This window comes from Mastomys coucha, unplaced genomic scaffold (assembly GCF_008632895.1).
Source record: "Mastomys coucha isolate ucsf_1 unplaced genomic scaffold, UCSF_Mcou_1 pScaffold1, whole genome shotgun sequence".
NCBI lineage: Eukaryota > Metazoa > Chordata > Mammalia > Rodentia > Muridae > Mastomys > Mastomys coucha.
Window position 1 is genome coordinate 31,037,082 of NW_022196891.1, and position 27,821 is coordinate 31,064,902.

A 27,821-nucleotide genomic window follows, 5' to 3' on the forward strand; every position below is an offset into this window, starting at 1 on the left:
TTGCTCTGCAGGTTCCTTCTCAGGTTTAATGAGAGGACAAGCCCTTAAGCTAGGGACCAGCACTTCCTACACTTCCCCAGTAGCTGAAATCCTAAGGAAGTAGAAAGAACAACAAAAATTCACAGACAGAAGGAGAGCAATAAATCAGGAGGGTTTTCCACCAACTGAGTGGATTTAATGACTTTGAGAGAAACAACTAAGTATGAACAATTGAGAAGGAAAAAGCCAGGCCTGGTGGTGCAGGCCGGTAGTTCCGGAAATTGGAGTTCGAAGCAGGAAGATCACAAGTTTAGAGTCCGCCTAGGCTGTGTACATAAATCCTCTAACGAAACCTGGACAGTTTAGTGAGCACAGTGGGAGAGCACCTACCTAGCATGTTCAAGAAAAAGTAAGAGTACTATAGACAGTAGGGCTATTGGTTGGAAACCTACTACCCTATAAATAGGTAGCTGCGAGCCTTTCCCTTCTGCCTGCAAATGAAGGAATGGAGAGTCCTAGCACTTTGGTTTCTATAGGGTTATTTAATTAGTAATGGCCACAGCCAGGACTCAAACCTGACTGTGCCTGATTCTGAAGAACATGATCTTACCCTCTCTAAGCAGTGTTCCAGAATTCTTAATCAGAAGGGATGTTGGTTATATATGTATGACTTTGTTTTGCCTTGTTTTTGTTTTTTGAGGCAGGATCTTGTTATGTAGCTCGGGTTGGCCCAGAACTCTGTCCTCACAGAAATATGACAGCCTTGGCTTCCCAAGTGCTGGGAACTAAAGGCATGCACTGTCTGTCCTAATCTATAATGTTTGAGGTCCAAGGGACCCTCAGAACAAGTGTTTTAGATGAACTCCTTAGAAGGAATTCTACACTGTCTTTTTTTGTTGTTGTTTTTTTCGAGACAAGGTTTCTCTGTATAGCCCTGGCTATCCTGGAACTCACTCTGTAGACCAGGCTGGCCTCAAACTCAGAAATCCACCTGTCTCTGCCTCCCAAGTGCTGGGATTAAAGGCTTGCGCCACCACCGCCCGGCTACACTGTCTTCTTATATGACTATTAAGGTTCAGAAAAGTAGGTCCTGGTGAACATGCAGGCGGAGGTCGGAGGATCGGCTACAGCAGGAGCACACGTGCAGTGTGATGATAAACTGAGATGACAGGGTTGGTCAGTGAAGGAGCTAGACAGAGAGGAGAGAACATAGCACATCTCACCATGGGGTATCCTCATGCAGGAATCACCCCAATGCTGCAGTTGATCCGGGCCATCTTGAAAGTTCCTGAAGATCCAACCCAGTGCTTTCTGCTTTTTGCCAACCAGGTTGGTTTGCTTTTCTGAGGGGCAGTACTTCAAGTTGGCTGTGTGAAGAGATGGGCTGAGACAGTCAGAACTGGCTTGGGGACTATTCTAGCATCTATCCAGAAGCCCCTCTGTGAATCCATGGTCCTTTATCACAATAAGAAGGAATGAGGGGCCCATTAAGGAAAGGACCAGGATTTGGTTTCTAGCCCCTACAATGACAGCTTACACTTTTGTTTAACTCCAGTTACAAGAGATCTGGCACTCTCTTCTGGGCTCCAGGAGCAATAGGCACTCCTGAAATGCATTTATATCCATGCAGGCAAAACACTCATAAAATAAAAATAAGTAAAGAAGCGGGGCTGGAGAGATGGCTCAGCTCTTAAGATCACTGACTACTCTGCCAGAGGTCCTGAGTTCAATTCCCAGCAACCACATGGTGGCTCACAGTCCGTCAGTAATGCCCTCTTCTGCTGTGTCTGAAGACACGGACAGTGTACTTACATAAAACGAATGAATCTTTAAAATAAAAAAGTAAAGAAGGAAAAAGAACCTAGTATTAAGCCACAAAAGCAAGAGAAGATGGTCGTGTCTCATGCTGACCATGGGCCCTTGGGCCTTCATGGGCAAATATTCCTTTGTACTGTGTAAATGAAGGCTACTTCCTGATCTTCAGTACCCTAAACATACTGCAAGTCTGGCCTCTCCCTAGAATTTGAGCATGCCTTTGGTATTCTTTTTCCTTCTCTGTTGGAAGGTTGTCATTGCAAAGGACTTTGCTGGTATGGACCTGAGGTTTCTAAGTCTCTGCATCCCTGTTTACATTTCAGACTGAAAAGGACATAATCCTGCGGGAGGACCTAGAGGAACTACAGGCCCGATATCCTAATCGCTTTAAGCTCTGGTTCACTCTGGACTATCCTCCAGAAGGTATCTTGCCATTTCTGAACATCTCGATAGCCCCTTATCAAAATCAAGGCCTTGCCCCTCTGTGAGTTCTGGTTTCAGTAAAACAGACTCTCCTGACACTGCCAGAATCCCAAATCCAGGTGTACAAAGTGATCCTTTTTCATCAGGCTCCTATTCTCAGGTGGGTGGCAGCGATGTGGCTGTAGTTGCTGCTCCAACCCGAGGCTTTCTCAGAATCTGTTCTGGGTCTTCCCAAGGGTCTGTCCCAGAAACATCGCATTCTCTTGCTGGTATGGACCTGAAGCCTGTGTTTTCTTCTCTTCTCTTTCCTCCAGACTGGCCCTACAGCAAGGGTTTTGTTACTGCTGACATGATCCAGGAGCACCTGCCTGCCCCAGCAGAGGATGTGCTGCTGCTGCTCTGTGGGCCACCACCGATGGTCCAGCTGGCCTGCCACCCTAACTTGGATAAGCTGGGCTATTCACAAAAGATGCGATTCACCTACTGAGCATTGCAAAGCCTCCCTGATCCCACGTGTGCCGTTATCCCTGGTTGATTGTTGAACAGCAAGAGGCCCCAGGGCCTTTGCTGGCTGAGAGCATCAGCCTTTTGTGTCTCATCCCAGAATCTGGGTGCTTGCAGAGACAACACTCCCTCAGCTATGGTAGATACTGGTCAAGGCTAAGTCACTCCCTTGAAGCTTCCTATCCTAATCTCCTTGTGATAAAAGGTCCCGATGAGGCTCAAGGAGCAGTCTCTAGGGCCAGAAAGGAGGGAACATGCACATTTGTTATAAGGCTGCCTAGTTGCTCAGAGCATTGTGGCCACCTCTGTGTCTGTGATGAAAGGAATGGACTGGGCAATGCATTTAGCTCCGTATTCAGCACTTTATCCACTACTTATATGAGTACAGGTTGAGTGGGTTTCTAGATACAGTCCTACATAATCTGTAGAAAGGGGGTTCTTTCCCGGAATTCTAAACCTCAGAGAAAGGAGGCCGACATATATATATATGTGTGTGTGTGTATATCTATATTTGTGTGTGTGTGTGTGTGTGTGTGTGTGTGTATCTCAGGCCCTGCCCATGCTGGATTGAAATGGTTACCCATAACTTAAGACTGATGCTTATACAAAGAGTGTCTGGCTGTTCAAATAAATGGAGCTGAGGCCCTGATGATCTCAAGGAGTCATCGTGTCTGGGGTCCTTGTCTCCTAATGCCTAAGGACATTGGAAGGGAAGGGCTCCCAGCACAAAATCTCCTGGGTGTTTTAGAGAGCTTCTTAGGAGTTTGTGCCATGTGCTGAAATGTGAGCTGTCATCAGACCCAGGGCTCATCCCTGCAGCTGCTCTGCAGAGCCAGAGCCCAACTCCTCCCTGGAGGCTTTAGAGGTGGAGGGAAGAAAACACAGCTAGACGGGGCTTTTAGAGTATGGATAACCCTCCCCGTGGTCCCTTACCTTGGTCAGTCTTCCCCTCGTTCTGTGTAGGTTATTCATCCTTCACGTTATTCATCCTTCAGGGTACCCGGCATACAAAGCAAAGGGTTGCCTTTCTATCTGGAAGGGACGTCTTAAAAAAGTAACCTGACATCACCAGCTCTGAACAGACTTGGTGACTGGACCGAGTTGGCTTCTCTCAGGCCCATCAGTCTTAAATAGCTGTCTAAGCTAGAGAACTCCTGATCCAGTCTACTCAGTTCTCCCAGGATAGGACGGAGGCGTTGCTTCATTGTTGGTCTCACTGGGAGAGCATAATGCTTTGGATTCAGAGGAAGGTCATTTTAGTTTTGCTTTTTATCTTATGATACATGCATATGCACCACATGCATGCAGTACTCAAGAATGCCAGAAGAAGGCATCAGATCCCATGGAACTGGAGTTACAGACATTGGAAATTCGTGCCATATGGGCACTGAGAATTGAACACTGGTCCTCTGGAAGAGCAGCCAGGTGATCTTAACTGCTGAGCCATCTCTCTGGGCTCTCAACATTTTGTTTGTTTGTTTGTTTTGTTTGCAATTTGATTTTGTATGGAACTGAATTTCTGTTCCTGGGGCCCCTGACTGAAGGCTTATGGGACCCTCAGAATTCATTCACATACACACACACACACACACACACACACACACCAATGGCAATAGAACAGGTTCTTCAGTAAATTCCATTGAGTGTTATTCCATCTAATATTAATCTTCATCAGCTAGTATGTGTATGCCACCGCTCTGTGAGCCATCTCACCCTCAGAGAGGAAATTCTTAGGATTGCTGAACTTGCTGAAGCAGTCCAGCAGAGTGTCCTGTGTGGAAGCTTACTAGTCCTTGTTTTGTGAAGAAATGATTGCAAACATTTATTAAGGACCTACCATGTGAGCAAGCGTATATCCTGAGGTTGCAGCTGTGACCCAGGGTAGCTGGTGACGGACTTACTCCCCCAGACTCCTTCAGTCTAAGGTCATAGCACAGAGTGATTAAACCACTGCAGAGCTGGGGTCCTAGGACCCTAGGGCCCTAGTAGGAAGGGCCTGAGAAAGAGGAAGAATTTACATCTTGTTAGCAGACAGGTACCCAGAACCATGGGAAGGATTTTGACTACATTGCACAATATAACCCTTATGCTAATCCTGTGAGTTGAAGATTAAGGATTTGTGATAAGACATACAGCTGGTCAGTGGTTGGCAGAGCCTGAAGCTGAATTTAAGATTATCTGTAGCCAAAACCAAAACAAACCTAGAACTGAGCATTGTAAACTGCTTGGGTCTTTTGGCAACCGGTGAGGGAAGAGCTGTTCACAGAAGGATCAGGACGCAAAAGCCAGAGGAACGAAAGAGAAGTAGAGAAATGTACTGAAGTCCAAAATACCAAAGGAAGATGGAGGAAGGTAAGGCCCAAGAGTAGCTTAAAGCCAGCTTGCAAAGGGCCATGCTGTGGTGGTACACCTGGCAGATCTCCATCAATGTCAGGCAGCCTGGCCTGCAAGCTCTCTACCCAGAGAAACTGTCTCGAAAAAAACAAACAATAAAAAGATTTTAAAAAAATAAATCTAAAATAATTTAAATAAAAACACTTTTAAAGGGGGAGCATACTGAAGAAACTTGGGCTCACTCAGAAGTTTCCAGGTTTTGCACGGCAGGTAAGGTATTAGTGATAGCTAGTTGTTAAGAAGCACTAACCATTTGCCAGGCATCATGCAGACACTGCCATGAACTGGCCTTAATCCCGACAGTGATGAAGTAGCACTGTTTCCCTTCACTTTCAGATAAAGCAAGGACTTGGAAGGATTCAGTAGTGTGTAAAGATGGTGGGCTGGCTGGGGAAGGAAACTGGATCTATAGGAACCTAGAGCCCATGCTTTTAACTAGAACAAAGTTGACTTTACTCTCCTGGGGCATCCATCTAGCATTTGGTCACTCTCCCTAGCATCTAGAGCGGCATCAGCCATTTGGAGTATAAGAAAATGAGCGGTCCCCAAATCCTTCCTATATTGTGTGGTTCGGCTCCAGCAGAGAAACTCACTCTGTACTGTCTTCTCAGACGGTGCCCTCTGGGTCACATGGGAACATGGACTGGCACAGAAAATTGTCAAGATAGGCTTGTTTGAAACAACTTCTCCCTTTTTGATAAATAACAGGAACCAAAAGTAAAATCCAGTTGAGTGATAGATTCATGGTAGTCTTTCCATAAATAGCATACCAAAGGAAGAGAGGAAGGGATTAGGAAATTGTATATAGAAATAAAGAGTTTGGGAGCTGTGTATGGTAGCCCACATTTGTAATCCCAGCAACCTAGGTTGCAAAATTAAACCCTCTCTCAAACAAACAAAAAGTGTGGGTTCACGTTGTTGGCGCACACCTTTAATCCTGTCACTTGCGAAGCAGAGGGAGGCGAATTTCATTTCGAAACCTACCAGGTCTACAGAGCGAGTCCCAGGACAGCCAGGGCTACACAAGGAGAAACTGTGTCTCGGAAAAAGAAAAAAAAAGGGGGGGGTCGGTACTAGAGATATAGTGGCGTGTCTAGAGGTGCAATTCCCAGTAACCAGAGAAGGGGGGAAAACATTGTTTCGGAGCTGAAAAGCAAGGCTGTAGGGTGGGAAACTCAGCTTTCCTTCCCAGCTCTCTGCTCTCTTTTCCGTCACGCGCTCAGTGGACGCCCCGAGAGGAGGCTTTTGCAGTCCGCCTGTGCGAGGCCAAGCTGGGCCAGCCAGAGCCAGCGATTGGTCAGATCGGAGGCGGGGCGGGGCGAGCGCGCCCCGGTGATTGGCACGCGCAGGAATGCCTGGATCTGAGGGGGCGAGGTAGCGCCGGGAAGGTGACGCGGCTGCGGAGGTGACGCCGTGCGGTCGCGCGGCCCTTCCGGCGCGGGCAGGGCGCTGAGGATCCGGCGCCCCTCGGCCGCAGGCCGCCTCCAGCGCCGCGGGATGTAGCGGCCGGGCCCGCGGCCCCCCAGCAGAGGCAGCGAGCCAGGCCGTAAGTGTGGCGGGGGTGGGCGGGGCGCGGGCCCTGTAGGCTCCGGAGGGGACAGCGCGGGAGTGGCCCTCCCCTGGATCTGCGCTCAGTGCCCGGCCCTCCGAAAGGTCCGCCGTAAACATTTCCGGCCCCTCCCACCGCGCACCGCCTCCGTCCGGGGGGCTGCTCGCCGCCGTCGGGGCCCGGCAGTCCGCGAGCGCTGTATCCGCAGCCTCGCGGGAGACGGCCGCGTTCCAGCCTTGCTGGCGACCCCCAGGGTTGAGTCTGCGAGTCGGGTGCGGGAATACCGGCCCTGGGTGGCCGGGAACCCTAAGGCCACCACCGCGATCCGCAGGTCAAACGTGACGGGGCTCCCTTCCTGGATAGGGTCGGCGAGGAGGTTGATGGAGAGTCCGCAGGCCTAAGGTAATCCTCAAATAGAATGTAAACAAGATGCCTACGTGTTGGGAAGGACCAGATTTCATCTCAGAAGTCTAGGGTTGATGGACTGCTGGCTTGTTTGAGGATTTGGGTCTCGCACTTGCTTTTAAGAAAACACAGTGGCTCGCCGTCAGTTTCTAGCGCTTCGTAGTTGAAGAAGCTGGACGAATTTCAGTTTACATAGTTTCAGATGTCAGCAGAGCTCTGAGAGACCATGGGATCTGCTTTAATAATCAGATTATTTCCCTCGAGTATTAGCAGACAGACCAGAAAACCCAGCAGTTGCAGTTGTGTGGTAAATCAAACGAAGATAGCAATAGGTGTTTCTTTTCTGAATCAAAGTCGTGTTGGGATGTGCTCACTGCTCTCTCTCTCTCTCTTTTTTTTTTTTTTTTTTGATAGTGCAGGGCAGGCTATGTTCTGGGAGTTTATAGCATCACTCCACTGCCAGGAACTCAGAGAGGATGGCGCTAAGTAGATTGCAATGTCAGGGTTCCCGGCCTGCAGCCACTGCATTTCTTTATCTCAGAAGTAGTTTCTGTGTAAATCTTCTGTGAAAGGTCCCTGAGAAGTCAGTCTTAAGAAGCTGGTGTTATCAGTTAAAGTATTGGACATTGGTGTGGACCTTCAAAAACTGCACCTGCTCGCACAGGATAATCTTGAGCTGGGGTGTTCACAGTAGCCCAGAAACGACGAGATTTCTGAGGAAGAAGTAAGTGACTTTACCTGTGTGAAAGAGAGTCCGAGGAAGCAGCCTTAATGAAATTGCTCCCTCACTCCACCCCCACTGCCGTGGACAGAGTACAGCGCCTTAACTCGAATGGTAGGCTAAGTTGTGTCACTTCAGAGTGACCTCATTTTCTTAAGCTTCCAAATGGAAAGTGCATTATTCGCAGCTCTGGGTAACCATGCTACCATGCAAAGAGCTGTTTCCACAACTGTACCCCCCTGGAATGCCCTGCCTCAGCCGTCCATGCCTATCAGATCTTAAGATCTACGGAGCTTTCTTGATCATTTCAACTAAATGAAGCTTTTCTTCTGCGTTCCTTCAGCACCTGTTAGCTCTTAGCTTCATAACGATGCTATCAGAAAACAAATTATCCCCTAGGTGGTAGGGACACGAACACTTTTAATCCTTAATCTCAGCACCTGGAAGGCGGAGATGGGGATCCCTGAGTTTGAGGCCAGCCTGGTCTACAGAGTGAGTTCCAGGACAGCCAGGGCTTACACAGAGAAACCCTGTCTCGAAACAACAAAAACAAAAAGAGGAAGAGGAGGAGAAAGAAAAGAAATTATTTAATATACACCCTTAAGGTTTTTTTTTTTTTAAGTGTGTACAACTCTTTGGTCTGTGTGTACATGCCTGTTGCCCACTGAAGATGGGTTGGCTCCCTCAAAACTGAGCTGATGTGAATGCTAGATACTAGAGCAGGGTCCTCTGGGAAGGTATCCATTCGGCCAGTGCTCCAGCCCTCAGCAACCCCCTTTGGGTTGTGGTTTTGTTTTGTTTTTTCTAGACAGAATTTCTCTTCATTGGCCTAGCTGTCCTGGGATTCTGTAGATCAGGCTGGTCTGGAACTCAGAGATGCACCTGCCTCCGCCTCCCAAATGCTGGGATCAAAGGCGCACACCACCACCATCACCACCACCACCACCACTGTCTGGCTTAGCAACCCTTCTTAAAGGGCATCATTCCAAGCTTCTTCCTCTGCTTTCTCTTCCCCCCGAGGCAATAGTGAGCACTGTACATTTTATAGTACTCAATAGATGTTCCCAGCTTCAAGGACAGAGTTGACCCTGTTGTAGGCAGGTGCATTAGTTCCCTGCTTCTGTAGGAAGTAATGCAAAGCCAAACCAAGCTCCTTGACACACCCAGCCCATCTGCTTGGCTCTCTGAGGAGCTGTGTCGTCATCTCCACATCCAAGAGCTTTGTTAAGTAACATGGGGTTTTTCTTGTTTGGTACTGGTGTTCATCAAACTGGTGACATTTTGTCTTTAATGTTTTTGTCCCTAGTCTGCTCATCAGACAGGGCTCCCCATACTGAAGTTTTTCATTTTTGATACTCGGAAATGGGGGTATGACTAATGTTTATAAAGTTTGTAGCAAACTTTACAACTCTGCAAGTTAAATTGCAAAGATCTTGAAGATACTCTCTAGTCAAACCAGTTCCAGGTGCTTGGCTTTTAAAAGCAAGTACCTGTCAGTTTCCTTGTGTTCCAGTGGGACTCTGGGGGTACACAGTTTACTGTGAGTGCTATACTGTGCAAACTATATTGACCAAATGTTTGTAATGTGCTTGATTTTTAAAAAGCAGCTAGCAGGGCATGGGACATACCTATAAGCCCAGCATTCGGGAGACTGAAGCAGGAAGATGATTGCCAGAGTTTCTAGATCAATTTAGGTTACTTAGGATGCCCCAAGCCAGGCAGGACAACATAGCAGTGCCGTGTCTCAAAAAGAGCTGAGGTATTAACATGAAAAATTCATCCATCATCCATCTCCTCCTCTTCCTCCTCCTCTTCCTCCTCCTCTTCTTCCTCCTCTTCTTCCTCCTCCTCCTCCTCCTCTTCTTCCTCCTCCTCTTTCCCCTCCTCCTCCTCCTCTTTCCCCTCCTTCTCCTCCTCTTCCTTCTCCTCTTCTTCCTCCTCCTCCCCCTCCTCTTTCCCCTCCTCCTCCTCCTCTTCCTTTTCCTCTTCCTCCTCCTCCTCTTCTTCCTCCTCCTCCTCTTCTTCCTCCTCTTCCCCTCCTCCTCCTCCTCTTCCTTCTCCTCTTCTTCCTCCTCCTCTTCCCCTCCTCCTCCTCCTCTTCCTTCTCCTCTTCCTCCTCCTCCTCCTCTTCTCCTCCTCTTCTTCCTCCTCTTCCTCCTCCTCTTCCTCCTCTTCCTTCTCTTCTTCCTCCTCCTCCTCTTCTTTCTCCTCCTCTTCTTCTTCCTCCTCCTCCTCTTCCTTCTCCTCTTCTTCCTCCTCCTCCTCCTCCTTTTCCCCCTCCCCCTCCCCCTTTCTGTGGGTCTGGCGGTAGGGAAGTTTGCCTGCCTGTGAGATAGATTAAAAAGACCTCGTCTATTAAGATAGGAGAGCCTCAAAGGAAGTTAGATTGTAGCTTGTCTCCCCTTCAGATTTTGAGGCAGTAACACTTGGCATCAAGTAGAGTGAAGGTTCCATTACTGTAGTGTGGGAATGTCAAACATAGACCTTTGCCTTGACTCATTTTTCCCCAGTGGAGCTATGAAATGAACCTTCCTAGCAGGCTGAAGAAAATGGCTCTTTGTCTGGACTGCTAGACTGGTCTGTAGAATAATGAGAACCAAGCTGCATAGATAGACCCCAGCTCACCCACACATTCTTTAAAGGCCCGGAACCTTAGATCAAATCCCCTAGAAGCTCTGCGCCTTAGACCCCAGGGAAAGGATGTGTCATAGCCTGGAAATGTTGGAAACTACTTCAGAGAATACATTATCTTCAAAATCTCTAAGGGCAACTCTCCAGCTAATTGGCTAGTGATTAAAACTCAACGTTTTCTCCAAGTTTGGTGCAGGATTATCTTACTTGTAGGAACACAAATGCCTCTCCTCCACAGCTTTAGTCTATAACAGCTTACATTTATCCAGTTGGGAAGCTTAGTGGTAGAAGTTTATTAGCTTGAGTGGAAGAAATCCCAACAAAAATGTCTTCTTGAGTTTGGCCCAGTTATAATTTGCTGTGCTGGGCGTGGCCCATTGGAGAGGGAAGGTGGTTTCTCTAAAGTGCATAAGGACTTAGAGGCAGGCACAGAGTGGAATGGCATCAGTCTCACACCTTAGGGTTTTGTGTTGATTTAAATTAACAGCCTAAGATGCTTGTAATTTCCTGTTGGTGAGTGGTCCACGCTGTAGGATGGATGGTTTCAGGGCCTAATGTTACTGCTGTTTTCTCTGCCAGACCTCAGGTCCCTCTTTCTTTCCTGCCTCAACTTTTCTGGTCAATTAGAGAAACTAGCAAAAATACCAGCTTGGATTGTTTATGATCTTTACACTCTTTTGTTTTTGTTTTTGTTTTGGTGGTTTTTGTTTGTTTGGTTGGTTGGTTTTGGTTTTTCGAGACAGGGTTTCTCTGTATATCCCTGGCTGTCCTGGAAGTCACTCTGTAGACCAGGCTGGCCTCGAACTCAGAAATCTGCCTGCTTCTGCCAAGTGCTGGGATTAAAGGCGTGCGCCACCACTGCCCGGCGATCTTTGCACTCTTATTGTACAACCTGAAGTTTGTGCTGTCCTTGTGCCTCTGGTGAAATATGTAAACAGCATTCAATTAAGTGTGTGACCATTCTCCTTAAACAGTTCTCTTCCTGCACTGTCCTGCTGGAGCAGTGAAATCATATCACAAGTTAACTTACCCGTCTACCAAAGATAGGGACAGAACTTGTACAACTTCTGTTTTGCAAAGGACCTTATAGAACTAACTGCATTCATAAGTATTCAGTGACTGAGTTGGCTTACTCTGGGCACCAATTTTGACCAGTGGTGCGGTGATAAATCATGCTTGCTGGCTGGCATGTGCCCCATTCAGTCACTTTGAAATACAAGTCAGACCAAAACTGTGGATCTGCATCATTTAGGATGCACGGACTCTTGTGCTCCAGAACTGGAGTGCCTGTGTGTAGTTTCTCCCCTGTTGTTTGCTTTAAGTAACTGGAGGTTTAGTGTACCCTTCTTGTCAGACTTCTCAAAGATGACCAAAGCTCTTTGTTTGCTTGTTTGTTTGTTGCTCAGTGTTATGAATTAATCTCTGAGAACTGTTTATTCAGTAAGACTTCCCTTTGAGGAAGGATGTTTTGAGGTCAACTGTTAAGATTTCCCAATATTGCTTCTCACGTGAGTTGCTTATCCGCTGGGCTTTCCAGGGGCCTCCAGTTTCCTGTTCTTCTTGAACTCAAGTGTTGATTGTGACTGTGTGTTTTGGCAAATATCTTGTCCCAGTCTTGCTCACTAAAAGGAGGAGGAACTGGCTGTGTTGACATAAAGGTATACTAGGTAATGAGTTATTGTTTGTGTGTGTCTCTGTGTGTGTGTGTGTGTGTGTGTGTGTGTGTGTGTGTGTGTGTGAGGCTTAGGATGATGCATGGCTTGTATGAGGATTGCCTTCACCTGAGGGCAGATTAAGGTATTAGTCAGGCATCTCCAGAACCAATAGAGGCAGCCAGGCAGGCAGCAGGCAGGTATGTATGAACATTTGTTTGGGGAATTAGCCCACATGAGTGTGGAGATTAACTCCCAAACTGGACCATCTACAGGCTAGAGAACTAGGGAATTCATTGGCATAAGTACCAACTGAAGGCTGAATGGCTGAGAACCCAGGCTGGGGGTGCTTACCTTAGGGTCCAAGGGCCAGAGATTCTAGAGTACTGAATGTGTGCAAGAGGATTTTAGCATTTGTTTGTTTGGGGCAGGCTGTCACTTTGTAGCTCTGGCTGGCCCAGACCTTTCTGTGTCAGCTAGGCTGGTCTCGAACTCAGCAAGCTCCACCTGCCCCTGCCTCCTGAGTGCTGGGTTAGAGGTGATTGCCACACACCCTCAAAGTTTACTTCTGTTTCATTCTACCTGTGGGGTAGCCAGCTAGATAATGCTCACTCTCATGGCTGAGAGCAGATCTTCCTCACTGGGGTCACTAAATCAAATGCCAGCCTCTTCCTGAAACCCACACTCCAGAGAATGCTTTTCCAACTATCTGGATGCTCCTTAATCCAGTCACCGATCCCTAAGATTAACCCTAACCTACATATACCTAGTGATAATCCCCGAGAGGGAATTGAGATTACTCTTGGGTAAGAACTAGTACAGATGCCACTGATGTTTGTTTACATGGTGAGCTGCCATGGGTGCAGCCGTGTGTCTTTAGGGATAGTCATGTTTGCTTCCCAATACGAAGGGGGCAGTCTCCTAAATTTAAATGTCTCTCTCAGCATACAGCCCGCTGTGCTGTCTCTGCATTGCCCTGTGGTAATCTTCTGGCTAAAGTTGTTGCTATGAGTAACACAGGCCCTGTCTCTGGAAGAAGGAAGACTTGATAATACCACATAGAAGTCTTTGGAAACTTCCTTTTCTTTATACCTCCCTGAAGCCTAATTTGAAAATATTACATAAAAAAGTCCAGTGCAGAAAATCCTACAGTGTTGGAGAATGTTCTGGGAAGACGGAATTCTGATTTTTCCTAAAGGAGCGTGCATGCCTGTGTCTAGTTTATAAAAAAAAGTGTTTTGAGTGGGGCTTAGGTTTATGGGCTGTGGCGGTTGGGACACGCTCTTGCAGAGCCAGTGATTAGGTATGTGTGTAGCAAAGGGCGGACTTGGGGAGCCTCCTTGTCTCCAGCTTCCTGCTTCCAGGTAGGTCACTCCTTGCTGTGAGGAGTCTGACAAAGGCTTGTTATTAGAGCCTTGAGCCCAGGCTCTAACCCTGAAAACATGAGCGGATTTGCAGAGGAAATAACCAGTGGGCATACCCATTCTTTTCCCATACAAGGTGTGCTTGTCACGTATATCTAGATAAAGGCCAAATGAGTACAGTTGATATTTAATCCATTCCTAAGCCTGTATGCTCTTTTAATATTGTAGCCAGGTGTGGGCTTCACCTAAAGAATAAAGGTAAGCATGGTGGTGCACACTTTTGGTCTAAGCATTCTGGAGGCAGAGGCAGGTGGATTTCTTGAGTTTGAAACCAGGCTTATCTACATATCAAGTTCCAGGCCAACTAGAGCTACAGAGTGAGGTGATCTCAACTCCCCTGCTTCACGCCTAAAGAAAATAGATTTATTTGTGTACTGCAGTGAAACAGCCAGTTAGACTTGAGAGCTGGTCTTGGTGTTTTTGAGGTTAGTTCATGCCTCGGCTTTCCATGGGAGAATGGGTTTGAGGAGTGGTAGGCATTACCATCCTCACTAATGGGCTCTATTCCTGTGGGAGAGCCTTTTCAGACAGGGTGCCTGTTCTGTGATGTTGACAGTTTGCTACAATAAGAATAGAACCTGAAGGCAGGGAACTGTATAATTTTTTTATATTTATATGTAATGAGATCATATGTATATGAGATTACATAAGATTATATATGTGTATATGAGGTTTTATATATGTACATAGGTGAGATTGGGGAGTTTCTGGTGAAGCACAATATTCTAAAGAAGACAGTAGATTTTATTTAAACAATGAACTAGCCTCTACAGTTAGAGGCATGGTAAGCTGATTAGCTTATGGCATATTCAGTGTAGCATTACAGAAATGAAGCCAATGTTGTTGTGTTTGTCTTTGCAGTGTCCACCATCACAGGAAGATCTCTGCCCTCTGGGGCTGAGAGACCCCAACCTTTCCTCAAACTGAAGCTACAAGGCACTGAGGTACCAGCCAGATGTCTTCCCACAAGGGCTCTGCCGTGGCACAGGGCAATGGGGCTCCTTCTAGTAACAGAGAGGCTGACACAGTGGAGCTGGCTGAGCTGGGACCCCTGCTGGAGGAGAAGGGCAAGCGGGCAGCCACCAGCCCAGCCAAGGTAAGCTGCTTCCAGAGTTGCTCCCTTGGCCAGTGCCCTACTGAGCCTCTTCAGTCTGTTGTTTAAGATCTCCCCTTACGTCCAGATTACCCATAGTCCCCTGGGAATGGTTCTGTGTGAGTCTTCATTGTGCTTGTTTTAGGTGTCTTTATTTTTGTCTCTGAGCTTTAGGAGTTAATTTCCCAAAAGAGCACCCAGTACTTTTGTAAACTCAGTGTCCAGCAGAAGAACTGCAGTAAAATAAATAATCATTAAATGGGCATGAATTAATATAATAGACAAAAATTCCTTCCACTGTGACAAGTGGAGATCTCTCAGGTAAAGGATTGCAGAAGTGACCAGTGCAGAGCTGATGTGGAGGCTCCCTGTCACACCCACATCCCTGTGACGTGAAGGAGGGAAGGGGCGTGAGAAGAACTGCTCTCCTCCCTCTAGAGGAGTAAGGGGAAGAGCGTGTAGCACCCAGCCAGAACACAGCTGTGTCCTTCTTGGGAAGGCTGGGACGTGTCCTTTAAGGGAGCTGGGTCTAAAGCTGCAGTAACATTGTCACCCTTGAATGAACCTTTGTTTCTAAGGAGAAGAGAGAAAGTGGGTATTGGGGTGGGCAGGCTAAAGTTTCACCCTAAAATGTAAGAGGGATTAGAGGGATTAGGGTCTTATACAGGAGAGCGTGTGAGCTACCAGACTTCCCATGGATGTTCTGCAGCCCTGGACCAGAGACAGCCCTGTCCCGCTCTGTCTCTATCTTTCTGTTTAAGGCACGTACTTTCTTGGGGGCTGGGTATGGCAACATATGCTGTTAATCTCAGAATTTGGTAGCCTGAGATAGTAGGATTGCAAATTTGAGCCTAGTCTGGGCTATATAGACTTTTCTCTATAACAACATCAGCAACAAAAATTGCTATGCTTAGCTGGATATGGTGGCATGCATCCTTAATCCCAGCATTGGGAAGACAGAGACAAACAGATCTCTCTAAGTTCCAGGGCAGCCTGGTCTACATAGGGAGACCCTGTCTCAAATAAAGAAAGGAAGAAAAGGAAAGAAGGGAGGTAGGTAGGTAGGTAGGCAGGTTGGTTAGGCAGGCAGGTTGGTTAGGTAGGCAGGTTGGTTAGGCAGGCATGATTGCTGTGCTGGGTGCCCAGGTCAGTACTACTCCTGTGAGTGAACCAGTTCAGAGGACCCATATGCTTGGGAGTTGCTGTGGGTGGGAAGTGATTGACATTTTGATTTTTAAAGGAAATATGCATTTTATGAGGAAAGAGAGAGAGATGAATGCATTCAGCACATGCATGTAACAACCTGTGGAAGTTAGAAGAGGGTATTAGATCCCTCAGGACCAGAACTACAGGCAGTTGGGAGCTGCCATGCTGGTGCTGTGAAATGAACCTGGGTCTTCTGCAAGAGCAATTATTTTATTTGTTGTTGCTTTATGCAGCTCTGATAGGCACAGAACTTAAAAGTAACTTACCAAGTAGACTAGACTGGCCTCAAAATCACAATGATCCTCTTTTTTTTTTTAAAGATTTATTTATTTATATGTAAGTACACTGTAGCTGTCTTCAAATTCAGACACCCCAGAAGAGGGCATCAGATCTCATTACAGATGATTGTGAGCCAACGTGTGGTTGCTGGGATTTGAACTCAGAAATTTTGGAAGAGCAATCAATGCTCTTAACCACTGAGCCATTTCTCCAGCCCCCCACAATGATCCTCTTGTCTCTGTCTCCCAGTGATGGAATTAAAAGTATATACTATCACTGTTGGCCACATTTGTTATGATAGCAACCCTAGAGTATATGATCAGAGAATGACAAGTAAGATTGCCACAGCCATCACTAAGTCTGTCATTTTGTTTTGTTTTGAAAGTTAGTGGACTGGGCTGAGTGAGTGTGATGGTGCAGACTTTGAATCCCAGCTCTCAGGAGGCAGAGGCAGGTGGATCTTATTGGTTTGAGGGGCCAGCCTAGTCTTTGTGATGAATTCCAAGCCAGCCAGAGCTACATAGGGAGACCCTGATGGGGAGAGGGGGGAGGGCAGTGGAAGGAAAAGAGAGAGAGAGAGAGAGAGACAGAGAATTAGTAGACTGGAAGATAAGACTATTTGGGAATTTGGGGAAAGTTGAGGACTACCTGTCCTCAAAAAGAGAATGGGGGCTGGCAAGAGGGCTCAGTGAGTAAAGGTGCTTGCTATCTAGCCTGATGAGCTGAGTTTGATCCCTGGAACCTACAAAACAGAAGGAGAGAACTAACTTCCTCAAGCTGTCTTGATGAGTGCCTGAGGGCACCTGTGATCTCAGACAACTCTGGTGAACTCAGTATCATGCTTTGGGAGTGGAGGCTCAGCTTTATGAAGTTCTGAGGTTCGGATCTTTATGAAGGCTGAGTTCGGATCTCCCTAAAATGTGCAGTTCAGGAGGTGATGTCTAGATTGTTGCTTGTGTTTCCTTAGGCTGAAGAAGAACAAGCATGCCCAGTGCCTCAGGAAGAGGAGGAGGAGGTGCGGGTACTGACACTTCCTCTGCAAGCCCACCATGCCATGGAGAAGATGGAGGAGTTTGTATATAAGGTGCAGCCTAGAGCCGGAAAGGGAAGGGGGCCGGGCAGGGGGCAGGCTCGTCTGGGGTGTTTCTAACGGGCAAGCCTACCTGGGGTTGAAGAACACTTGCTTGATGACCTGAGTTTAATCCCTTGATCCTCATGGTAAAAAAAAAGAGAGAGAATAATTCCCACAAGTTATGGGAATTTTCTAATTTTCACATGCACACTGTTGCATATATATGCCCACACATAGACATATAACTTTTAAAATGAAGAAGAAAGAATTCCTGCTTTTACAAAGTTACAGAATTAGCACAGTGAGAATTTCAGAGGAGTAAACAGGGGCAGAGGACAGAAGCCAGAAGACTCCAGGAAAACGTCAGAGGAAAGATTTGTGTTTGTGAAAAACATGCTTGTGATTTGTCTTCTCTCACTATATTAATTTTGAAAATCCAAGGAGCATAAAGGAGGTTGCCCATAAAGTGGCCAAAGTATTAGCCAGTCCCCTGCTTGGTGTCTCCAAGTCCAGCCTTATTCTCGTGGGACTTGGGACCATCTGAAGCCTGAGTGACGGCCTCCCAGGCAGGTGGTTTTCCCACTTTCCACTGCAGCCCATCTAAAGGAATCGTGTGTGTTCTAGGTCTGGGAGGGGCATTGAGTGACAGCCTCCCAGGCAGGTGCTTTTCCCACTTTCCACTGCAGCCCATCTAAAGGCATTGTGTGTGTTCTAGGTATGGGAGGGGCGTTGGAGGGTCATCCCATACGATGTGCTTCCTGACTGGCTGAAAGACAACGACTACCTGCTCCATGGCCACAGACCACCTATGCCCTCCTTTCGGGCTTGCTTCAAGAGCATCTTCCGAATCCACACAGAGACTGGCAACATCTGGACGCATCTGCTTGGTGAGTGATTTAGATAAGAAAAAAAAATCCAGTTTGTAGTGATGAGTGTTGTACCGCTTGGCAATATTCTCAGCAAGGATTCTAGTCTTATGTTGTTGATGGTGATGCACACGTTTAATTGTGCATCACTTGGATCTCTGTGAGTTCAAGGTCAGCCTGGTTTACATAGGAGTTCCAGGCTAACCAAAGAAATAAACAAAAAAAGGAATTCCAGTCTTACTTGCCAAGGAATTTGTTCATGGGGAGAGAATACAATTTCTCTGAATAATTGATATCAGGAGTCTGACCTTTTAGGTTACTGTTCACCTTACTTGACAGTTGATTGCTGGTCTTTACCACAAGGCAGAGGCCCAGAGCATGAGGGAATGGCCCTGCATGTTGGCTTTGGTTTCCTGCTGGAACATCCGTGTAGTGGGAACTCCTGATTCCTAACTTGTCACTCTAAAAACAAGCTGCCGCTATTTCACAGAATAGTTTTTTTGTGGCCTAAGAATGTGTTTGCCTGGCTCCAAGAAGCCCTGGCTTTGATTCCTAGCACTGAGTAAACTGGGTGTGGTGGCACATGCCTGCAATCCCAGTATTGGGGACGTGGGGGCAGGAAGGTGAGAAGTTCAGGGTTGCCCTAGCTACACAGGGGTTGGAGGACAGCCAGGAGTACATGAAACCCTGTCCCAAAAATAAAAATGTCAGGGTTGGAGAGAACTAGTTGTTCTTCCAGAGGATCCAGGATCAGTTCCCAGCATGCACGTGACATTCACAACTGTGTATAACTCTAGTTTCAGGGTATTTGACATCCTCACACAGACATGCAAACAAATCACTGATACACATAAAATAAAAATAAGTAAATTATTTAAGAAATAATAAAATGAAACTGTCTCTTTTGGTTTGTTTGTCTTGCTGATGGCAGTTCTCATAGCTAATTCCCCTGTTTACGGATAACAAGCAGTGGCTGCCTCAGTGTATATAGTCTACGTTTCCTCATGGGTTGCTTTTCCTTTTTGTCTTGTGCAGGTTTTGTGCTATTTCTCTTTCTGGGAATCTTGACCATGCTGAGACCAAATATGTACTTCATGGCTCCGCTGCAGGAGAAGGTGGTCTTCGGGATGTTCTTCCTGGGCGCAGTGCTCTGCCTCAGCTTCTCCTGGCTCTTCCACACGGTCTATTGTCATTCAGAGAAGGTATCTCGGACTTTTTCCAAGTAAGTTGAAAAGCCAGCCATAGCAGAGACCATGCATGTTATTGTCACATCTTGTCCCAGGGCTGAGCAGGCACTCGGAGCTGCTGGAACTCTTAACGGATCCCTGTTGTGCCCAGGGAAATGAAGTTTTCTCTCCTGTTGTTAGGGCAAGATGAGGAACTTTTTCTTACAGAAACTAAAACTTCATGATAAACTTCCCATGACCTCCTCAACAGATGGAAACCAGTTCTTTATGAAACTTGAGGTGCTGATGGATTGCTTTCAAGACCATGTACCTAATACTAGCTTATCTTTCTAATGACTGGGGCCAAGTGGTGTGTGGCAGGCAGTCTGTGCTTCAGACTGCTCGTGCTCTGACCCCACACAAAGCTTATCTCGTTGGCCAGAAGGTGCTAGAAGCATCAATTATCTGCCAGGCGCAGTCCCTGGCCCCAGCTCAGCATGGGGCTCTGTTTACGTGGATAGTGGTTGCTCCTGCTTTCTTAGTGATAGCGGTAGATTATTTTATTTCTCCCAGTAACTCCAGTAATGAGAGTATATTTTTATTACTTTGCATGCCAGTTTCAAGGAGGGTGGGAAATATATCTTTTTAGAAAACAAAGTTCAAACTAAAATTTTAGGGCAGGAGAGATGGCTCAGTGGTTAAGAACACTGACCACTCTTCCAGAGATCCTGAGTTCAATTCCCAGCAACCACATGGTAGCTCACAACCATCTGTAGTGGGATCCGATGCCCTCTTCTAGTGTGTTTGAAGATAGCAACAGTGTACTCGTATAAATAAAAATAAATAAATCTTTTAAAAAACAAAACAAAAAGTTCAAGGAGGGTGAGGGTGGGATGCACCTGTATTCTAAGCTACTCAGTAGGCTGAGGCGGGAGGACCGCTTGAGCTCAGAAATTTGAGGCAAGCCTGAACAATATGAACCTTGTCTAAAATCATAAAGGAGAAAACAGGTCTGGTAGCTAACCTTTGTAATCTCAGCCTCAGGAAGCTGTGGCAGGAAAAATGCTGTGACTTTCAGGCTCGCCCAGGCTACATAGTGAATTTCAGGTCGTCCTGGGATAGAAAGCAAGGCTCTCTTCAAAGAAAGGAGAGTTGGTTAGGTAGTTCAGTGAATAAAAGCTCTTGCCCCCACGCTTAATGACCCAGGTTCAATCCTGGGACCCACATGGTAGAAGGCAGGAACCAACTATGACCTTCATACTCAGGTGACAGTGAACACGCAAATAATTTAGAGGAAAAATTCAATAAGAATGGGGACAAACAGAAGTACTTATGCGGAACATGATAGCATGGGACTGTAATTCCAGCACTGGGGAGCGGGGACTTTGGGGGACAGAGGCACGAGAAGGAACTAAAACTGGAGACCAGTTTACTAATGAGCTTAAGGCCTTTTAGCGGGGCCTTTTCTCACATCAAACAGACATCCCCTAATGATGCTCCTAATCTAAGGGTTTTATTTTTAGAATTCCATCAGATTGGGGAAATAATCCAGAGCCTGAGTTGTTGTGTTCTAAAAGTGTCTGATGTAGCCCAGGCTGGACTTGAGTTTACTCTGTAGCCTTGAACTCCCCCACCTTCTGCCTCCACTACTCAAGTGCTAGAATTACAGGTATGCACCACACACCTGGTCTTCTTTGAGATTTTTTTGGGGCGTGGTGGGGGTGGCGGGGCTGGAACTTCTTCCTTAGACCTGGCTGGCTTGGAACTCGGAGGTCTGCCTGCCTCTTCCTCCCTAGTGCTAGGATTGGAGACACGTACCACCACCACCCAGCTCTGAGAGAATTTTTTGCTGGAAAGCCAAATGTTCTCAACTTTGAGGCGTTTGGGTACAGGATAGAGTGCATACAGGGAATGTTGAGGCTGGAGGTCGTCAGGTCTAGGTGCAGGGGAAAGACAGTTAGCTGGGTAATGAGCTACAGGCATTCTCATGTTCACATTTGATCTTTGTGGCTTATTTTTAGACTGGACTATTCAGGGATTGCTCTACTGATTATGGGGAGCTTCGTCCCCTGGCTCTATTACTCCTTCTACTGCTCCCCACAGCCACGGCTCATCTACCTCTCCATCGTCTGTGTCCTGGGCATCTCTGCCATCATTGTGGCACAGTGGGACCGGTTTGCCACTCCCAAGCACCGGCAGACAAGAGCAGGTGAGTAGGAACAGGCTTGGTGTTCCGTGCCTCTACTGCAGAGGGTCTTGACCTTTCTAATGCCATGACCCCTGAAGGCAGGCAGCTCCTCATGCTGTGCTAACTCCCAACTAGAACATCATTTTCATTACTGCTTCATAGCTGTAATTTTGCTGCTATTAGGAATAGTGATATACATATCTGTGATTTCTGGTAGTCTTAGGAGACCCCTGTTAAAAGGTTGTTCGACCTTCCAAGGGCTCTAGATTCACAGGTTAAGAACCTCTGCTTTAATTCCAGTTACTCAGGAGGTTGATGTAGCTGGATCAAGTTCAAGGCCAGCCAGGTGACCCTGTCTCAAAGTAAAAGATAAAAGGGCTGGACATAATAGTTCCAAGGAAGAGTGTTTGCCTCTTGCCTAGTATGTGCAAGACATAGGGTTCAATCCCTATGGAGTGAGGAGGAGAAAACAGAAGGGTGCTGGGCAGGTAGGAAGACAGTGTCGTAAAGCTCAGGGGTAGCGGACCATGCACTGAACCAGCTCAACCCTAAGTTTTAGTTCACGGAATCCACACAAACTGATTTATGTTTAAAACTCAAAAAGTGGCGCAGATTTTCAAAGCTGTTTTCCCTTGGTATTTCAGTGCTAATAGGTCAGGTCATAATACAGCTGGTCAGTTAGCTTCAAGCATAACTATGCTTTGATGCTTTAAAAATATAGCAAGCACAGTCATTCTAGTGACTGAATCCTAAACAGTAAGACAAGGGATTAAAAATTAGCATTCCCTAGCCAGGTGTGCTGATTCTCATCCCAGTACTTTGGAGGGTGAAGCAGGAAGATTGCATGTGTTCCAAGGCAGCGGGGGAGATGTACAAATCAAGACCCCATCTCAAAACAAACATAAATAAAAAGCTACACACCCTGGCACATTTTACCAGGAGTGGAATAATGGCTTGATGAATAAAATAATTTTTTGAGCATAATGACTGGTAGCAACTAATATAATAGCAAGCATTTATCTTCCTTCAAGTTGACTCACCTAGAGTCTCAAGGTTTTAGTAATTGGAGCAATGCCACAAATTACCATTAGCTTTCAGATGCCTAGCTCTTTGTCTATTTTATGTGTATGGGTGTTTGTGGGTGTTTGCCCACACATTATGTCTACGTACCACTCGCATGCCTGGTGCCTGCAGAGGCCGGAAGAGGATATTTGGACCCCCTGGAGTATGGATGGCTGTGAGCTGCCATGTGGGTACTGGACCCCAGGTCCCACACAAAGAGCAGCCCGTGCTCCTAACTGCTGAGACACCCTTCTTTGTTTGTTTGGTGTTTTGTTTGTTTGTTTTTTAAGATAGGGTTTCTCTGTGTAGCCCTGACTGTCTTGAAACTCACTCTGTAGACCTGGCTGGCCTTGAACTCCGAGATCCGATTTTCACTACAAAGTAGAACTTTGTACTTGTACACAGTATGCTTTGACTCTGTGGATTCCCCCCTCAATTGACCTTCCAACCTCATGCCTGCTTTTATTTATTTATTTATTTATTTATTCATTCATTCATTCATAGCCCACTAGCCAGTCAGTGCCCATGTGCACAGGGTATGGAGCCATCCCTGAAGCACAGCCAGCCTCCCAGTGGCCACACCCATCAAAGAAAAATGGCTCACTTTCCCCGTATCCATCATGTTACTAGCTCCTCTAGGATGGGACCTTGTGAAACTTTCCCCAGTCCATGCTGGAATTTTGACTGGCTTGATTCTGTGCAGGTTTTTTTGTTTTTTTGTTTGTTTGTTTTTTTGTATTTTCAAGACAGAGTTTCTTTGTGTAGCCCTGGTCATCCTAGAGCTTACTCTGTAGACCAGGCTGGCCTCAAACTCAGAAATCCGCCTGCCTCTGCCTCCCAAGTGCTGGGATTAAAGGTGTGCGCCATCACTGCCCGGATTATTTATGTGTCTTTACTGTGTATCTGTGTATGTGCCCATGGAGGTCACAGACAGTGTGAGATCTCCTGGAGCTGGAGTTCCAAGCAGGTGTGAGTCGCCCAACCTGGGTGCTGGGAGTCTCTGGAAGAGCAGCAAACAACACTGCACCACACCATCTCTTCATCCCTTTCTATGACCTTAATGGGAAACCTACTCTTCAGGCTTTGGAGTCACACTAGGTCTTGGCTTGAGACCCGAGTTGACCATCAGATGATTTTTAACAAACCCTTTTTTAAAAAAAAATATTTATTTATCTATCTATCTGTCTATTTATTTTTGGTGTGTTTGTTGTCTGTGTTTTTTTTTTTTTAAAGATTTATTTTATTTATATGAGTACACTGTAGTTGTCTTCAGACACACCAGAAGAGGGCATCGGATCTCGTTACGGATGGTTGTGAGTCGCTGTGTGGTTGCTGGGATTTGAACTCAGGACCTTCAAAAGAACAGTCAGCGCTTTTACCCGTTGAGCCATCTCGCTAGACTGTCTGTGCTTTTTCAAATGTTGTATGTTTTAAGAAAGAGTCTTACTACTGGCTGACCCAGAACTCAGTATGTAGACCAGGCTGACCTGGAACTAAATGAGATCCACCTTCCTCTGCCTCCTGAATTCTGGGATTAAAAGAGTACACCACTATGCTAGCTCCCCGTTTTATTTATTTTATTTTTATATGTGTGAATCTGTGTCTGTCATGTATGTTCATGTCCCCACAGAGGTCAAAAGAGGTCCTAAATTTTTTTAAAACATGTATAGTTCATAAGAAAAGAGTTGTTTTTCATAAATATATCAATTCCAGATTCATGGTAGTGCCTTCACATAGTTGCTTCCTGTTGACAGTCATGTCTGTTCTGTTCAGGAGTGTTCCTGGGACTTGGCTTGAGTGGTGTTGTACCCACCATGCACTTTACTATCGCTGAGGGCTTTGTCAAGGCCACCACAGTGGGCCAGATGGGCTGGTTCTTCCTCATGGCTGTGATGTACATCACTGGAGCTGGCCTTTATGCTGCTCGGATTCCTGAGCGCTTCTTTCCTGGAAAATTTGACATATGGGTAAGAAATGACTCTTAGCAGGGCCTGTGATGGTGAGTGACTGGCCCAGGTCAGAGCTCTGAGTAGAAGGTGGTAAGAGATTCGGGTCATGAAGTATTTGAGTGTATGTTGTATCTGTGTATGTAAGGGGAGGATAGGCAAGATCAACCCTGGTCTCAGAGTTTCTTATGATGCTCTGAACAAGTATCACTTTTATGATGGAAAACCATTTATATGGAGAAGCCAGAAGAGGCAGATGTTTCCTTTCACTCCTCCATCCTAAAGGTGGGTCTCTGTTTGTTCCCACAGTTCCAGTCTCATCAGATTTTCCATGTCCTGGTGGTGGCAGCAGCTTTCGTCCACTTCTATGGGGTGTCCAACCTTCAGGAATTCCGGTATGGCCTGGAAGGTGGCTGCACGGACGACTCCCTTCTCTGAGCCTTCCCGCCTGAGGGGTGGAGGAAGGAACTTCCCAAGTGCTTTTAAAAATAACTTTTTTGCTGAAGTCCGAGGAAGAGTCTGAGTTGTCTGTTTCTAGAAGAAACCTCTTAGAGAAGTCAGTACCAGTCAGGCTTCAGCTCACTGTCACAGCCTCCGGGCAGTCCACTTCCCGTGTGCATTCCCGGCAGTCAGTCACTTCAGCGAGGCAACTGCTGCTCCTTCACAGATAGGACGTGGGAGCTCATGTTGAGATTTTACCCATTCCTCCAGCCATTTTGGGAAAAAAATTACGAACTGGGATTCTTCAGAAATTATGTTTTGTTTTTTCTTGAAGAAAATATCCCTCCCTTACCCCCACCCTTACTTTGTAACCTGGCTGATAACGGGCCATCCATTTTTGTAGCACACTTTTCAGAAACAATTATAACCTGGTCCCATCTTTCTAGGACAAACAAAGCCACGCCTTGATGTAGCCCGGCTAATCATGGAAGTATGTCCAGGCTTCAAGTAACTTGAGTTTAAATCCTTTTTTTTTTTCTTGGCAGAGTAATGTAAAATTAAAATGGGGAAGATATTTAATATTTAATACTAAGCTTTAAAAAGAAACCTGCTATCACTGCTATGTATCTTGATGCAGAGACTATGGTGATAATAAAAGAAAGTACAGATAACGCTTGGCATTCAAAGAGTTAACGTGTGTTGTCTCAACTGTATGCACACAACTCCTGAGGCCCGAGGTTTGTGAGGACTCCAGCTTCGACTGAGACATAAATTAGAATCACACCGACAGTGAGACGTGTGTGGTCAGCAAATGAGCATAACTCAGTACCTAGCCTTTGATCTCTAATACAACTTAGTACCATACAGAGTCCTGGTTAGGAGAGCTACTGTGCAGACTGGGGGTGTCCCTGAGATGGGTAGAGTGTGTGCCTAGCATCCACAAAGCCGTGGGTTTCATCACCATTGTCAGATAAAGCAGGCATGGTAGGTCACGCCTATAACACCAACCAATACCGAGGAGAGAGTTATATACATGAGACTGTCTCAGAAAAGAAAATCATTGTGCTACTGTAGTGTTTTTGTTTTTGTTTTTGTTTTTTGAAACAAGGTCTCTGTGTAGCATTGGCTGTCTTAGAACTCACTCTGTAGACCAGGCTGGCCTCAAACTCACAGAGATCCCCTGAGTCCACCTCCCAAGTGTTGGGATTAAAGGTGTGTGCCACCACTACCTGGCAGTGGTGGTATTTATTTCAAGAGTCTCCCACATTGAGTCATACCCTAGAACTTAGTTTTATTAACAGTATCTTGTTGGTGCTAGAGAATCACTCAGTTATTGCAGTACTTCGATGTAGAAGAACCGGGGAAGGGTGGCATGTGCTTGTGATCCCAGAGCTGGGGACGTAGAAGGTGGATCGCTGCCTCCTGCACAGCACGCCTGCCTGCTTGACTACGTTCAGGATAGAGAACGTGTCAGGAAAAAAAAAATTGGACAGTGCTTCAAGAACAATTCCTGAGGGTGTTGGCCTGAATGTCTGTACTCCCTCATCCACACCCCACCCACCCGCAGAAGCCCACCTTGTTTATTACTGTGATTGTCTCACCAAAGGGTGACTTACTCTTTCGTACCTTTGTGAATTATACTGAGCCTGGTTAAGAGGTTCTGTTCCTTGGGTAGTGTAAGCTGGGAGTGACTCGGCACATAAGCTGCCTGGGGAAGAGCCAGGAATTACAGAGTGGAACTGTGTGTAACACTATGTACAAGGTTTCAACAAGGACAAATGATCCTTTGAAGAAACAGTTCAGCCCAGTGTGGTGGTACACGCCTTTAACGGCAGCAAGCCAGAGGCAGAAAGGTCTCAGAGTTCTAGAAAAGAAACAATTCACCTATGCCAAGAAACAAACAAACAAAAAAAGGTTCTTCAAGTGATCACCCAGGAAATAGAAATGAAAAGCAAAGGGACAAAGGTGGGTGTAGAGGTGCATGCTCTTCCTGAGGTCCAGCCCAACCAGGGCCAACATTGTGATCTTGTTTCAAATGAAGAAGACGAAAAAGGAGAAACCATTTCCCTCCAACCAGATAGGCACAGTCATTGTAGCCCAGTCAGGCCTCTCACAATGGATGTGGAAACTGGGATGGTCTTGAACTCTTGGTATTCCTGCCTCTGCATCCTTAATCCTGGGATTACAGGCATTCACCACACCCTTGAAAAATCATACCCTATCCCAAGTGTAAGTCATTTATTCACCTGTCATTTATATTCTATGAAATACATTTATTTGCTATTTGTAATATTTGAAATTATCATCATCATTTTCAAGACAGGGTTTCTCTGTGTAGTCCTGGCTGTCCTGGATTCACTTTATAGACCAGGTTGGCCTTGAACTCACAGAGATCCGAGTAGTCTTCTGGTCAGTAGAATTCTGTAACCACAACCTCATAGGGCATAGCCAGTTCTAATTTTAGCAAACATTAGCCTTCAATGTACAGATAACTATGACAAGTAATTTTATTTGCCTATTTTGCTATCATCAGATACTGGTTGGGGGAAGTAAGTTTACAGTCATATTACAGGAGAAATCAAACCTAGTTGTATTTCTAAATTTTTCCCAACAAAATTATCCTTTCCTCATGTACTAAATATTAGTGGCAGAGACACAAATAGGAAACCAAAGTTGTGAGAATTCAGGATTCTGTAGATTTTGTGAACATAACATTCTACAATCAGAAAACTCAAATATTGTTTAGTTTTGTTTTTTTTTTTTTTTTTTTTTTTTTTTTTTTTTTTTTTTTTTGAGACAGGGTTTCTCCGTATAGCCCTGGCTGTCCTAGAACTCACTCTGTAGACCAGGCTGGCCTCGAACTCAGAAATCTGCCTGTCTCTGCCTCCCAAGTGCTGGGACTAAAGGCGTGCGCCACCACTTCCTAGTGTTTAATTTTTTTTTTTTTTAATTCTTGTTAATTGTACTATGGGACACCCTGAGGGTTCGTTTCATCAGGACACATG

The 27,821-nt window shown here is 46.1% G+C and overlaps 2 protein-coding genes across 5 annotated transcripts in view; both read left to right on the forward strand.

The window, feature by feature from the left end:
• The window catches only part of LOC116099515 (NADH-cytochrome b5 reductase 1), a 6,749-nt gene extending 3,367 nt beyond the window's left edge, over positions 1-3,382 (forward strand). Inside the window, exons 7-9 of the mRNA XM_031383239.1 lie at positions 1,223-1,308; positions 2,118-2,217; positions 2,532-3,382. Of these exons, the coding sequence (XP_031239099.1) occupies positions 1,223-1,308; positions 2,118-2,217; positions 2,532-2,704 (359 nt within the window). The 3' untranslated portion in view covers positions 2,705-3,382. The remainder of the gene's footprint in view (positions 1-1,222; positions 1,309-2,117; positions 2,218-2,531) is intronic.
• Positions 3,383-6,452: 3,070 nt separating this feature from the next.
• Positions 6,453-25,494, forward strand: Adipor1 (adiponectin receptor 1). Of its 4 annotated transcripts, none has more exons than XM_031383275.1 (9): positions 6,479-6,661; positions 6,996-7,066; positions 14,359-14,593; positions 17,043-17,159; positions 17,863-18,034; positions 19,049-19,235; positions 21,201-21,388; positions 24,203-24,396; positions 24,685-25,494. In XM_031383275.1, exons 3-9 carry the CDS (start codon positions 14,453-14,455, stop codon positions 24,811-24,813), a joined length of 1,128 nt encoding a protein of 375 aa, XP_031239135.1. In that variant the 5' UTR covers positions 6,479-6,661; positions 6,996-7,066; positions 14,359-14,452; the 3' UTR covers positions 24,814-25,494. The 4 variants fall into 4 exon arrangements, with proteins under 4 accessions (XP_031239113.1, XP_031239135.1, XP_031239138.1 ...); XM_031383278.1 differs by having other exon boundaries at positions 7,028-7,066; XM_031383253.1 differs by lacking the exon at positions 6,996-7,066 and having other exon boundaries at positions 6,453-6,661.
• Positions 25,495-27,821: the final 2,327 nt, after the last annotated feature.

Bases quoted from the DNA above. Each gene is read 5' to 3' on its own strand.
- Adipor1 (XM_031383253.1), top strand. From the start codon at position 14,453: ATGTCTTCCCACAAGGGCTCTGCCGTGGCACAGGGCAATGGGGCTCCT. The intron at 14,594-17,042 runs GTAAGCTGCTTC...GTGTTTCCTTAG, and splicing joins CAGCCACCAGCCCAGCCAAG to GCTGAAGAAGAACAAGCATG. The intron at 18,035-19,048 runs GTGAGTGATTTA...TGTCTTGTGCAG, and splicing joins CATCTGGACGCATCTGCTTG to GTTTTGTGCTATTTCTCTTT.